The 11,577-nt window shown below is 61.6% G+C and overlaps 1 protein-coding gene across 1 annotated transcript in view; it reads right to left on the bottom strand.

The window, feature by feature from the left end:
* Window positions 1-11,577, bottom strand: part of LRP1 (LDL receptor related protein 1) — an 81,006-nt gene that overhangs the window by 8,558 nt on the left and 60,871 nt on the right. The window contains exons 45-70 of the mRNA XM_077757422.1: window positions 11,443-11,568; window positions 11,101-11,229; window positions 10,716-10,835; window positions 10,392-10,505; window positions 9,949-10,098; window positions 9,741-9,863; window positions 9,316-9,432; window positions 9,006-9,134; window positions 8,614-8,736; window positions 8,379-8,519; window positions 8,106-8,296; window positions 7,405-7,588; window positions 7,216-7,301; window positions 6,916-7,035; window positions 6,198-6,385; window positions 5,855-6,060; window positions 5,167-5,355; window positions 4,436-4,584; window positions 3,918-4,011; window positions 3,681-3,797; window positions 3,312-3,431; window positions 2,859-2,981; window positions 2,579-2,704; window positions 2,065-2,181; window positions 1,294-1,400; window positions 891-1,206 (exon numbers count right to left, since the gene is read on the bottom strand). Of these exons, the coding sequence (XP_077613548.1) occupies window positions 891-1,206; window positions 1,294-1,400; window positions 2,065-2,181; window positions 2,579-2,704; window positions 2,859-2,981; window positions 3,312-3,431; window positions 3,681-3,797; window positions 3,918-4,011; window positions 4,436-4,584; window positions 5,167-5,355; window positions 5,855-6,060; window positions 6,198-6,385; window positions 6,916-7,035; window positions 7,216-7,301; window positions 7,405-7,588; window positions 8,106-8,296; window positions 8,379-8,519; window positions 8,614-8,736; window positions 9,006-9,134; window positions 9,316-9,432; window positions 9,741-9,863; window positions 9,949-10,098; window positions 10,392-10,505; window positions 10,716-10,835; window positions 11,101-11,229; window positions 11,443-11,568 (3,705 nt within the window). The remainder of the gene's footprint in view (window positions 1-890; window positions 1,207-1,293; window positions 1,401-2,064; window positions 2,182-2,578; window positions 2,705-2,858; window positions 2,982-3,311; window positions 3,432-3,680; window positions 3,798-3,917; window positions 4,012-4,435; window positions 4,585-5,166; window positions 5,356-5,854; window positions 6,061-6,197; window positions 6,386-6,915; window positions 7,036-7,215; window positions 7,302-7,404; window positions 7,589-8,105; window positions 8,297-8,378; window positions 8,520-8,613; window positions 8,737-9,005; window positions 9,135-9,315; window positions 9,433-9,740; window positions 9,864-9,948; window positions 10,099-10,391; window positions 10,506-10,715; window positions 10,836-11,100; window positions 11,230-11,442; window positions 11,569-11,577) is intronic.

Genomic DNA, 11,577 nt, shown 5'->3' with positions numbered 1-11,577 from the left:
GGTGAGGGTGGGGGGTGGAGGGCAAAGAGTCAAGAATGAGCCCTGGGTCCCAGGCTGGCTGCTGGGGGCAGGATCTTGGGGGGAAGACCCTTCCCGCCACAGGCGGTGGCCCAGAGGGGTCACCAGGCAAGCAGTGGTACAACCAGAATTAACCCAGGTCTCCTACTTTCTTATAATTTTTTAAAACGTCTTATTTATTTCTGAGAGAGCGAGAGACAGCGTGAACAGGGGAGGGTCAGAGAGAGGGAGATACAGAATCTGAAACAGGCTCCAGGCTCTGAGCTAGCTGACAGCACAGAGCCTGTCGCGGGGCTCGAACCCACGAACCGTGAGGTCATGGCCTGAGCTGAAGTCTGACGCTTAACCGACTGAGCCACCCAGGCGCCTCCCTGGGTCTCCTACATTTGTATCTGCTGGGCAGCAGAACAGAACTGCCTTCTCTGGTATTTAGGGGAGAAGAGGCCTTTTTGTGGAAGCATGCACAGAGAGGTCAAGAGCACCCTCTGTCTTTGGTGGTTGTGGCAGGGCACTGGGGCCTACTGTAGTTCAAGGGCAGGCGTAAAGGAGAAGCACTGGGCGGGGAGTCAGGAGACCCAGGTTCCAGCCCACCAAGGCAGAGCCAGCATATCTGTCCTCACTGCTGGGTGGGTCTCTGCTCTCAGCCCCAGACTTGTCTTACCCAAGCTTCACAGTGTGGCCTTGAGCCACTGAGCCCAGCCCGGTTAGCCAGGGGCAGGCGCTGTTTCCTTGTGTCAGGAAAGCAAAGTGAACAGGGACTTTGTTTCTCAGTGCAGCCAACTGCCCTGGAGGACTTGTAGGGTGGAGCCTGGGTGGTCACAGCCAACAGGCCTCTGCCAGGTTTTGGTCCAACGGGTCCCTTGACTAAGTGCCGTTGTGGAGGGCACAACCTGTCCTGATATGTACCCAGAGGCCCTGTGTGTTGTTCACTATATCTCCAATGCCTAGAACGGTGCCTGGCACGTGGCAGGTGCTTAAGAAATGACTACAGGAGACAAAGAATGAGGTGAATGACTGGGCCACATGGTGGGGTGGGGGTGGGGGGAGGGCCTCACCGCCAGTGCCACAGGCTTCCTCGTCACTGCCGTCCATGCAGTCAGCATCTGCATCACAGCGCCAGCGCAGGGGGATGCAGTGCCCACTCTTGCACTGGAACTGGTCCATGTCACAGCGGGGAGTGCAGTCTTTCTGTGGGCACAAGGGCAAGCATCTTGGTCAGATCTGGGCACCCCTGTAGTTCTGCCCTCCCTCCCTCCTTCTGCTCTCCCTACACACCTCGTCTGAGCCATCTGCACAGTCATGGTCCCCATCGCATTTCCAGCGCCCAGCAATGCAGCGGCCATTGGCACAGGAGAACTCACTCTCGGAGCAGGGCCGAGGGGCTGGAGAAGGACAGGGGAGAAACAGGCCCCAGGAGGGTGGGCACAGGGACTCAGCCCTTGGGGTATCTCCAGCCCTTGGCAGAGCAATACCGCCCTGAAAGCCACAGCTGACTGGCATAATGACCACACCAGCCAACTGGCTGCCCTCATGGGTTCAGCTGGGTATAAAGGGGGCTCACACTTACCCCTCTGGGGCAGACACACAAGAGAGGGCATGGGTCCCTGGCTCTGCCCTCGGGACAGACTGTGTGTGGGGGGTGGAGGGGAGCAGGAGAGGGACAAGACCACTAAGACAAGCACCAGGGTTTAGGGAGAGGCCAGTAAAGGATGATGGGCCGAGGCACAGCACGGGGACGGGGGGGCTCTGGGGCGGTGGCAGGGGGTGTGGTGGGAGCAGGGGCACATCAGAGACACCTACCTCTGCAACCCCGAGAGGACAGTGTGAAAATGGAGAGAAACATGAGATGAGGTGAAATGGCACAAACTCAAATACACGACATGGAGTGGGGAGGGGTGGGGTGAGCAGGGAGGGGGCACCTGACCCCCAGCCCTGGGAGGCAGCCACCTGCCCTGGTGCAGCCTGGCGGAGGCAGGGGTGCTGAGAAGGGAGGCGCCCCAGGTCTGTAGGGGTGGGGTGGGATGGGAGTGTGGTGGGGGGACATACTGCAGCTCTCCTCGTCTGAGTTATCCCCACAGTCGTTGTCATAGTCACACTGCCAGCGCCCTGGCACGCAGCGGTTGTTCTTGCAGCGGAACTGGTAGGGCTCACAGGTGCGCTCGTCTGGGGAGGCAAACACCGGGCCGTCAGGGAGGAGTGGGGACGGGCCTGAGGATCTCAGACAGGCATGGGCAGGATGGCCAGCAGTGGGGGAAAGATCAGCAGGGGGAGGCCAAGCAGTTGTTCTGAGATTCGAGGAGGCGGGACAGGAGTGGGAGGAGCTGCTTGGTGGAGGGGATTAACAGAGCCCCCTCTGTTAGGGGGGCAGAGAAGACTCTGCACAGGTATGTGCTGAGGAGGTGCTGGCGGAGGCAGGGATGGGAAACGGAACAGGACGCGGTGGGCCAGGGAAGGGCCTGGGAAGCTGCATGCCCGGCCACTTGAGCCCAAGTCAGCAAGTGGCCTGAGTCCTGCCCGTGCTGGCTGCCTTCTCCTGAGAGCGGGGTGTGGGGATGCTCACCACACTCTTCCTTGGGCTCGTCGGAGCCGTCCCCACAGTCGTCCTCTCCGTCACACTTCCAGCGCGCAGGGATGCAGCGGCCAGAGTCCTTGCAGCGGAACTCATCCACTCCGCAGGTCATCTGGGCTGCAAGGGGGCAGCTGGCGGTGAGGGGGAGGGTCCTTGCAGGAGTGTGCTGGGAGGGCGAGGGAGTGGCCCCTGGTCGCCTGGGGTCGGGGTGGGGTGGGAGCAGCAGATGCAGGGGAGGGGAGGTAGACTCTGGGGGCCCCAGCCAACTCACTGCAGTTGGCAGGCTCATCGCTGCCATCCACACAGTCATTGTCCCGGTCACAGACCCAGACTCGGGGGATGCAGCGCTTGGTGATGGAGCACTGGAACTGGTTGGGGGCACAGGTCACTTCGGCTGCAGAGTAGGGGGAGAGAATGAGGACCTGCCCATTCTCCCCCCACCACAGTTCGAGATCACCATTTTCTCCCTCTTCTGAGCCCTGGCCCTGGTCCCACCAGCAATTTCTTAGAAGAAAGGGACAGTTTGTCTCCATTGTTGGTGCTTTTTTGTTTTCTGAATCTGCATCTTTTCTGAGCAAACCAAGTCACACGCTATATAACTTATGTCACCTATCTAAGAACATTACTGGACAGCAACGTGGCCCCGAGAAGCAGCAGTGGGCAGGTGCCAATGTGCATTGTGTCCCTGGCGCCCCGCCCCCTGCCCACAGCCCCGGGCACTCACGGCAGTCCCTCTCGTCCTCCCCGTCTCCACAGTTGTCCTGCCCGTTGCAACGGAAGATGCCGGGGATGCAACGGTTGGTGTTGGTGCACTTGAACTGACTGGGCAAGCAGACGTGGATATCTGTGGGAGGCAGGGAGGAGGGTGAGGTAACTGATGGGGGGCAGTGGATTCAGGGGCAGGGAGGGGGCACCTCATCCCCTCAGTGGGAGCATGCAGGTTCAGGGCCTAGAGCAACAGGAGTCCAGCCCAGAGTGGAGGCTGCCGTGGGCTGAGTTTCCTTGTCCTTGGAGTTCAGTAAGGAAACCCCTAGGTCCTGGGGAGGGAGAAGCGGGGGAAAGGAGGGCAGACAGTGGCTGGGCAGCCCTTTACCGCAGTTGGCCTCGTCACTGTTGTCCTGGCAGTCGTTGTCCCCATCACAGATGAAGGCAGGGTTTGTGCAGATGCCTGTTGAGCACTGGAACTGTCCGGGGCGGCACTTGAACTCGGCTGCCAGGAGGGGAGCCTCAGAGTCAGAAGGGCTGGGGCTGGGCATGGCCACTCAGAGCCTCGAGAGTCAGGTTGTCCCTGGCGCAGGGCCCTCTTGCCACCCCTGCTCTGGGCACTTACGACAGTCCGGGGGCTCGTCTGAGTGGTCCCCACAGTCGTCCTCTGTGTCACACTTCCACCAGAAGGGGATGCACTTGTCGTTCTTGCACACAAACTGGAGGGCAGGTGGGGGCAAGAGGGGTTGGTGGGGGTCTGGGGAACTCAGGAGGTTTTCTTTTGGGGGGCTGGGATGTTTCAAAGAAGCGGGAGGGTCAGGGTATTTTGTGGAGGTGCTGAGCTGGATGGAAGGTTGGGATATGATGAGTGCGGGAAAGCCAGGTGATGGGGGATCTGTGTGAGGGTCTGGGTGGGGAGTACTGGTGAGGGAGGGTCAGGGTTAGGGTGTGGGGGTGTTTGTGTGAGGTGACGGGTATAAAAATATTGCTGTGGGGAGACAAGAGGTAGGCAAGAAATGTGGGGGTGTTAGCGTGGGAAAACCAGATGCGTGAGGACATTAGAGCGGGTGTTGGGGTCCGAGGAGTAGTGGAGGTTGGGGGAACGAGGCATTGGTGAATGGGGGTCAAGGGGAAGAGCCTCACCTGGCTTGCGGTGCAGTTGGACACACAGGTGCGCCCGTCGCTGCCCAGGTAGAAGTTGGTGGGACAGGCGCATTTGTGGCCCCCACCGGGGGACAGTAGGCACAGGTTGCTGCAGCCGCCATTGTTGACCTTGCACGGATGATTGGGCACTGCCAGAGAGAAAGTGGCTAAAGGGCAGCCGACTGGACCCAGGAGATGGGCCAGGGCTCTCTGAGCCACTGCCCTCTGGCAGAATGTGGGCGGCACCCACTGGTGCCACATTTTCTGGTCTTCCGAAGGCTGCCTAGCCTACTCTATCCTGGGCAGGGGCAGGACAGATCCAAATCCTACTCGTTTCGGAGGAAGCGGAAGCCAGAGAAGGGGGACGACTCTTCCTGAGGTCCCAGGATCAGACCAGCCCTGAAGCCTCACACACTGCCTTGCCTGTGCCTTCCCTCAGGTGTGGCCTGCCTGCCTTTGGGGTCCTGCCTTGGCGGTCCGCACCTGGACCCACCCTACCTGACTGGCCTCAGGGGCTTGCTGCTTCAAGCCTCCTGGGCTGGACCCAGGCTGGGCTGCAGCTCCTGAGAGCCTGTCTACAGCCTCGCTAATTTCCCAGTGTCTGGCAAGCACTGCTCAGGCCATGCGAAAGAAGGGGTGGGCAGGAACAAGTCCTGCGGGCCCATATCCTTCCCCGGGGGCCCTGCATGCCAGGCTCACTCTTGGCTGGCTCCCACCCCTTGGCTGCTCACCATCTGGCTGGCGCAGGGCGTGGAAGACATGCAAGTCCATGGGCCGGTGCAGGGTGCTGATGAGGAGTGTCTTGTTGGTGCCCGTGGTCTTGTGGGCTCGGTTGATGGACTTTGTCTCCCAGTCTGTCCAATAGACGTAGTCCTCAAACAGGGTCAGTGCGAAGATGTGTGGGATGTCCTGGCTCAGCACTGCGGATGGGGGAGGGAACAGGCCCAGCAGCTGGTTAGCACCTTCCCTCCTTAACGTCCTTAACCCTGCAACAACCCTGTGAGGTGGGCCCCAGCCCCCATTCCAGATGGTTAAGTGGCTTCCCAAGGTCGCACAGCTAATAAGTGGCAAAGCTGGAACTCAAACTCAGGCCTTTCTGACTGCAGGCTCCTGCTCTGTAATGTGAGAGGATGCCCTGTGCTGAGCACCCCACCCCCAGGCCTCCTACTCCTATCTTTCTTGGGGCCCCGAACTGCGCATGAGAAGGGACCCCTCTTTCTCCTTCAGACGGTGGCCCCATGCCTGGGCTTGTCCAGGGGGTGTATGCCGGGCTGCTTTGGATCACCAGGCCCCTGGTGTCCTCGGACCACACTGTCTGACTTTTAATCTTATTCTTCCCCCAAAGGCCCGATCCTTCGTAGTGAAGACCCCCCACCTCCCGGGGCTGCTGTGCCCAGGCAGCCTCACTGGCACACTGACCGACGTGGCGATTGGAGCCATCCAGGCTGGCAAACTCAATGTAGTCCTCACGGGCATCAGCCCAGTAGATGCGCTCGGTGACGTAGTCCAGTGTCAGGCCGTTGGGCCATGTGATCTTGGTGTCCACGATGACACTACGGCCAGACCCATCCATGCCTATCCGGCCGATCAGTGAGTGGTCACCCCAGTCTGTCCAGTACAGGTACCTGGCAGGTAGGTGGGCAGTGAGCCCCCAAGAGATCCGGCGACTGGTCCCACCAAGAGCCTGCAGGGAGGCTGGGCCTGGATGCCTGAGCAGACTGCTTACTTTCAGGGGCTCCCCCAACCCTCCTTGCCCTCGTACCCATTCTGCACATCCACCACCAGAGCCCTGGGCTCACGGAGGCCAGAGCTGACCAGCACCGTCCGGTAGGCCCCGTTGAGCTTGGACACTTCGATGGTGTCCCGGCCTTTGTCACACCAGTACAGGTTGCCACCCACCCAGTCCACAGCCAGCCCGTCAGGGTTGCTGAGGCCTGTCCGATGCAGCACCTGTGGGCAGGGGCAGGGAAGGAGGAGCTCTGGATGACCAGGGGTAGGATCCTCAGTCTCTCTGGGGCCCAGCACCCCCCAAGTATGAAGTAGGGCTTCCTCCCCCAGCTTGGCAGGGAGGACAATGGGTGGAAAATGCCCAGCCCCAGGCCTGGCATCAGCTGAGGCTCTAGGAGAGGGGTCTCCAGATGAGATATACTGCACCTCAAACCCCAAAGTGCCTAGGGGCACGAATTTAAGAGAGGGCAGCCATTAGGGGGAAGTTACTGATAATGAGGGGAAAAGCAGGAGGAATCTCCTAGACCTCACTCTCTGAGCTTGGAGGAGAGAGAGGGAGAAGCCAGGACAAAGAGAGTTAGGCAGTGACTCTGTGGGGAAGGAAGAGGAGGAAATAATTCAGTGGGATGTGAGGGGTGAAGGGGAGATGGCCTTGAAACAGAGCAAGCCCTCTGGGGAGGGATGCTGCGGCTGGATCCCTGGCCCCCAACCCCAAGTTTGTCTGCTGAGGGGTGGGCTGCCCCTGGCCTCACCTGCACATTGCTTCCGTTAAGGTGCATCCTTCGGATCATGCTGCCCTGGGTTGTCACGTCCGTCCAGTAAATCATCTGCTCTCGGTAGTCAAAGTCCAAGGCGACAGCGTTGTTCAGGCCCTGCATGTGGGGGGGTGGGGGTGGAGGATGACTATAGGGTCAGGATGCAGGTGGCTGGAGAAGTGAGTAGGGGGTGACGAACATCGGCCCAAGAGGGGAGGCTGAGGGGGCTGCGAGGGGCAGGGAAGGTAGCTCTGGGCCTAGAGATAGGGGTGGGGTGAGGAGGGCCGGCTCTGGCACCTGCTTCAGCAACGTGTAGTTGGAGCCATCCAGGTTGAGCTTGCGCAGGTAGTACCGGTTGGCAAAGATCAGGAATGGCTCCTCATCTGCAGACAGAGTGTCCGGCTCAGCTCCCAGGTGGGCCATGTACTGGCACCCCCGGCTCCCAGCTGCCTGAGCCATGTGACGCCCTCCCTGTGCCTGTCTCACCGGTCACTGCTTTGCAGCTGTGGGGGTCACCGCCACGGGGGGCATAGCCCTCCACACACAGACACTTGTAGCTGCCATGGGTGTTGATGCAGCGCTGGCTGCAGGGGAAGGTGGAGCTGCACTCATCCACATCGGCACACGTCCGGCCGTCGTCCTTCAGGCGGAAGCCGGGGCGGCAGCGGCACTGCAGGCACAGGGAGCCTTGGGTTGGGGAAGGGGCCTGAGTCGGGGCCTCCCGCCCTGGAGCCTGGAGCTCCAGTTCCCTCCATCCCGGGGATGCTGGCTGGCTCTGCTGGGGAAGCCCAGCCTTGAGGGGCAGGAGGCAGGCAGCAAACAGATACTGAGCAATCTGGCTCTCACTCCAGCTAAACCACTGCAGTGACCGATGACCTCCCTGTTTCTGTCCCCAGAGGTCGATGCTCAGGCCTCATCTTATGTGACCCATGAGCATTATCTGACAGAGCCGGTTATGCACCTCTTTCGAGGTTTTCTTCAGATGGCTGTTCTCCCATGCCAGCGGCCGCCCCTTCTTGGGCTCCTCTGCCAGTCCCCCACCACCTCCCTGCCACTGCCACTGCCCAGAGAGCTTCCTGGCAGAGCAGGTGCTGAATGAGCCCTTGAAGGAACAAACGAACGAATGCGGGATGGAGAAAGGGGCTCCAGCCAGCCTTGGGGGTGTGGAACTCCGGGGCGGGGCACACCTTGAAGCCAATCTTGAGGTCCTCGCAGTCCTGGCTGCAGCCACTGAGCTTGCGGCTGAGACACTCGTTGACGTGGCAGCCGCGCTCATCCGAGCCGTCACCACAGTCATCCTGGCCGTTGCAAAGCAGCATCTCGGCCACACAGCGCCCACTGCTGCACAGGAACTGCGAGGAGGCGTTGCACTTGTGCTCTGCAGGGGGTGGAGGGGCGGGTCAGGGGGGCCATTGGGCCAGGGATGGAGGATGGGGAGGGGGCTGTGTGTCCAGGCTCACCTGAGCTGGTGCAGTGCGGGTTCTTGGGGGCCTCGTCACTCTGGTCGTGGCAGTCGTTTTCCCCATCGCACTCCCACTGGCGGGAGCTCAGACAGCGCCCGTTGGCACAGCGGAACTCATTGGGGCCGCACGTCGGGTACTCTGGGGGAAGAGGGGCCCGGTGAGGTTGGGAGCTCGGGCACAGGGAGGGCAGGGCACACCCCTGCCACCACCCCCAGGACGGTCCTGGGCTCACCACACTCAGGGGACTCATCGGAGCCATCGGTGCAGTCACGGTCATGGTCACACACGAAATGCTTGGGGATGCACTGGCGATTCTGGCACATGAACTCGCGGTCATCACAGGTGCTGTTGTACACTACGGAGGGAGACAGACATGGCCCCTCAGCTCCCACCTGACTAGCTGACGACTGTCACCCAGGCCCTTCGTGTGGTCTGAGTGGCAGAGCAGGCAGAGCACTGGATGGAGAATCCAGACACCCATCTGGGTTGTAGATAGGGCGCTGCCACTGACCAGCTGAGGGACCCCTGCTGAAGCACTTTCTCTCCTTGACTTCAGTTTCCCCTACTGCAGAGAGAGACTGCTGCTTGCTGCCCGCCCCACTCCCCAGGGCCGCTGCCACTCACAGCAGCCGGCCGTGACGCTCTCGTCGGCGCCGTCAGCACAGTCCTTGTCACCATCACAGAGCCAGCGCTCGGGCACACACACGTGGGTTCCCGGGCAGGAGAAGGAGGCGGGGCCGCACGTCTTGCCTTCTGTTGGGGGGACAGGGAGCTGCTGGGAGCAGGCGCAGTGGGCCGGGCAGCTGGGGTGACATTCCCACCACTGTGCCGTCCCTCTTGTAGTAGGGCATGTGCATGTGCAGTGGGGGGGGGGGTCCCTGGGGTGGGTCCCTCCCAGGAGCACCTCCCCTGCCCGATCCCGGCCACCCCTCACCACAGTGAGCCGCCTCATCCGAGCCGTCCCCACAGTCATCGCTGCCGTCACACAGCCACTGCTTGGAGATGCAGCGATGGTTCTGACACTCAAACTGGGCCTCCGAGCAGAACTTGTCTGGGGCAGGTGGAAGCCAAAGTGAGATGGGGGGAGGGAATGGCAGGGCACTGAGCTGGGCGGGCAGGTGTAGGACGGATGGGAGAGGGGCCACAAGGCATGGCCTCGTGGGGGCCCGCATGAACTAGAGAGATGTCCTGCAGGGGTGGGGCCTGGGCTGAAGGCCCTGGGTGCCCTTCTTCCAGGAGGACATTTCCTGGGAGGCAACTGAAAGGTGGGGTGTGGACCGTGACTCGTGGCTGTGGTGAAGCCTCTGCCCATGCGGGTTCTCTGGGCCCCCAGCCTGGGCGGGCCCTGTGGTCACTCACTGCAGTGGGTCTCATCCTCGCCGTGTTCACAGTCGTCCTCCTTGTCACACGTCCAGCTCATGGGGATGCAGCGCCCACTGGGGCAGGCAAAATAATTCAGGGGGCATCGGGGGCGCTTCACTCCTGGGGGGAGAGGGAGGCATGAGGGCGCTGCCACCCTCGGGGGCCCGCTGCCCGCCGTGCATCCAACCCAAGGCTGGTGGTGGACCTGGGCAGTCGCGCTCGTCACTGTAATCCCCGCAGTCATTGGCGCCGTCACACACCCAGCTGGGTGCATAGCAGAGGGAGGTCCGCTCACAGGGCTGGAAGCGAACCCCTTTCACCCCCAGGCGGAAGTAGCTGCTGCAGTCGGTGGCGCCTGGGGGGGGCAGGAATGAGGGGTGACAAGAGGTTCCCTCTACTCTCCCTCCTGGGGCAGCTTCTGGCCTGACAGTGGCCTTAGTGTTTTAGAAAGTCTCACTGTGTCCTTCGGGGCAGGGGGTGTTGTCCACCCCTTCCACTCACCCCAGGGAGCCCAGGCCTGGTGGGGGCCACACAGGCTGTGAGGACGACAGAGGGGCCAGAGGGATGGCAGGGAGGCACCCCAGGCAGGAGGCGAGGGAGCAAGATGGGAGAGAGACTACAGGGCACCCGGGAAGGGGCGTCACTCACTGCAGTTCATCTCATCGGAGGCGTCCTCACAGTCCACAAACTGGTTGCAGCGGCTGGAGTTCCCAATGCAGGTGCCATCCCGGCAGCGGAATTCTCCCACTCCACAGGCTGTCTCTAGAACAGCACCCACCCAACACCATCAGGTCACAGTCTCCTGCGTCAGGGGCAAGAGTCCCCAGGCCAGAGCTCCTGGCCCAAACTGCCTGCCCAGGCCCACCGAGGGGTGTGCTGAAGCAGGCCCCATGGGGGCTGGGAACCAGAGCTCAGCAAGGGTTGGGTGTGGCAGAGGTGGGGGCCTGAGGGCCGGGCCCGGGTCCCACTCACTGTTGCAGGGAATCTCGTCGGAGCCGTCCCCACAGTCATCCGCCCCGTTGCACCACAGCATATTGGACACACAGCGCCCGTTGTTGCACTGGCGGAAAGTCTTCTTGCAGCGGCGGGAGTCTGCGGACAGACGGGGAGCAGCCGCCAGTCAGCGGCAGCGACAGGAGGGGCTGCCTCTGATGAGAAGGCATGCGCTTGCTCCCCTGACAAACCGCTCAGCACTTCGAGGGGCCTGGCCCAGGGCTAAACTCTTCAGCCGTGGAATGGGTCATGGAGCTTTGCTCCCTCACTCCCACACCCTGCCAGACTGGGGCCTGAGGCCTTCGACTCTGAAGCCAGTGGGGAGGGAGGAGGGCTGGAGCACAGACTGGAGGAGACCCCTTACTACAGTAGGATGGCTTCTCGTCAGACTTGTCCTTGCAGTGGGAGACACCATCACAGGTCAGGCTGAAGTTGATGCACTCGCCGTTGGCACACTCGAACTCGTCTTGTGCTCGGCAAGAGGAGTTCACGGCTGTGGGGGCGATGTTGGGGGAGCTTTGTGAGCCAGGACCCTGCGGCCTTGCATGTCTCTACCCCCTGCCCCCCAGAACTGAGGTCATCCTCAGTTTCTCCTAGATAAAAGTCTTCCGGAGGCTGGGCTATTGGAGTCTAGGAGGAGATGGTCCCCAGTGTGTGCCCAGAGTTCCCCCATCCAGTGTCTCTCCTCCGTCATTCCCTCTCTCACCCCGGCAGGTGAGGTCCTCTTGGAGGATGCGGCCCCCTCGGCAGGAGCAGTTGACGTGGCCTTGGTGAGTGAGCAGACACAGGTCCTGGCAGCCCCCGTTGTTGATGCGGCAAGGGGAAAGCTCACCTGAAACAA

This window comes from Crocuta crocuta, unplaced genomic scaffold (genome assembly GCF_008692635.1).
Source record: "Crocuta crocuta isolate KB4526 unplaced genomic scaffold, BGI_CrCroc_1.0 scaffold549, whole genome shotgun sequence".
Classification (NCBI taxonomy): domain Eukaryota; kingdom Metazoa; phylum Chordata; class Mammalia; order Carnivora; family Hyaenidae; genus Crocuta; species Crocuta crocuta.
Note: the sequence above shows the minus strand (reverse complement) of the source record. Positions and strands in the feature narration are given on the sequence as shown.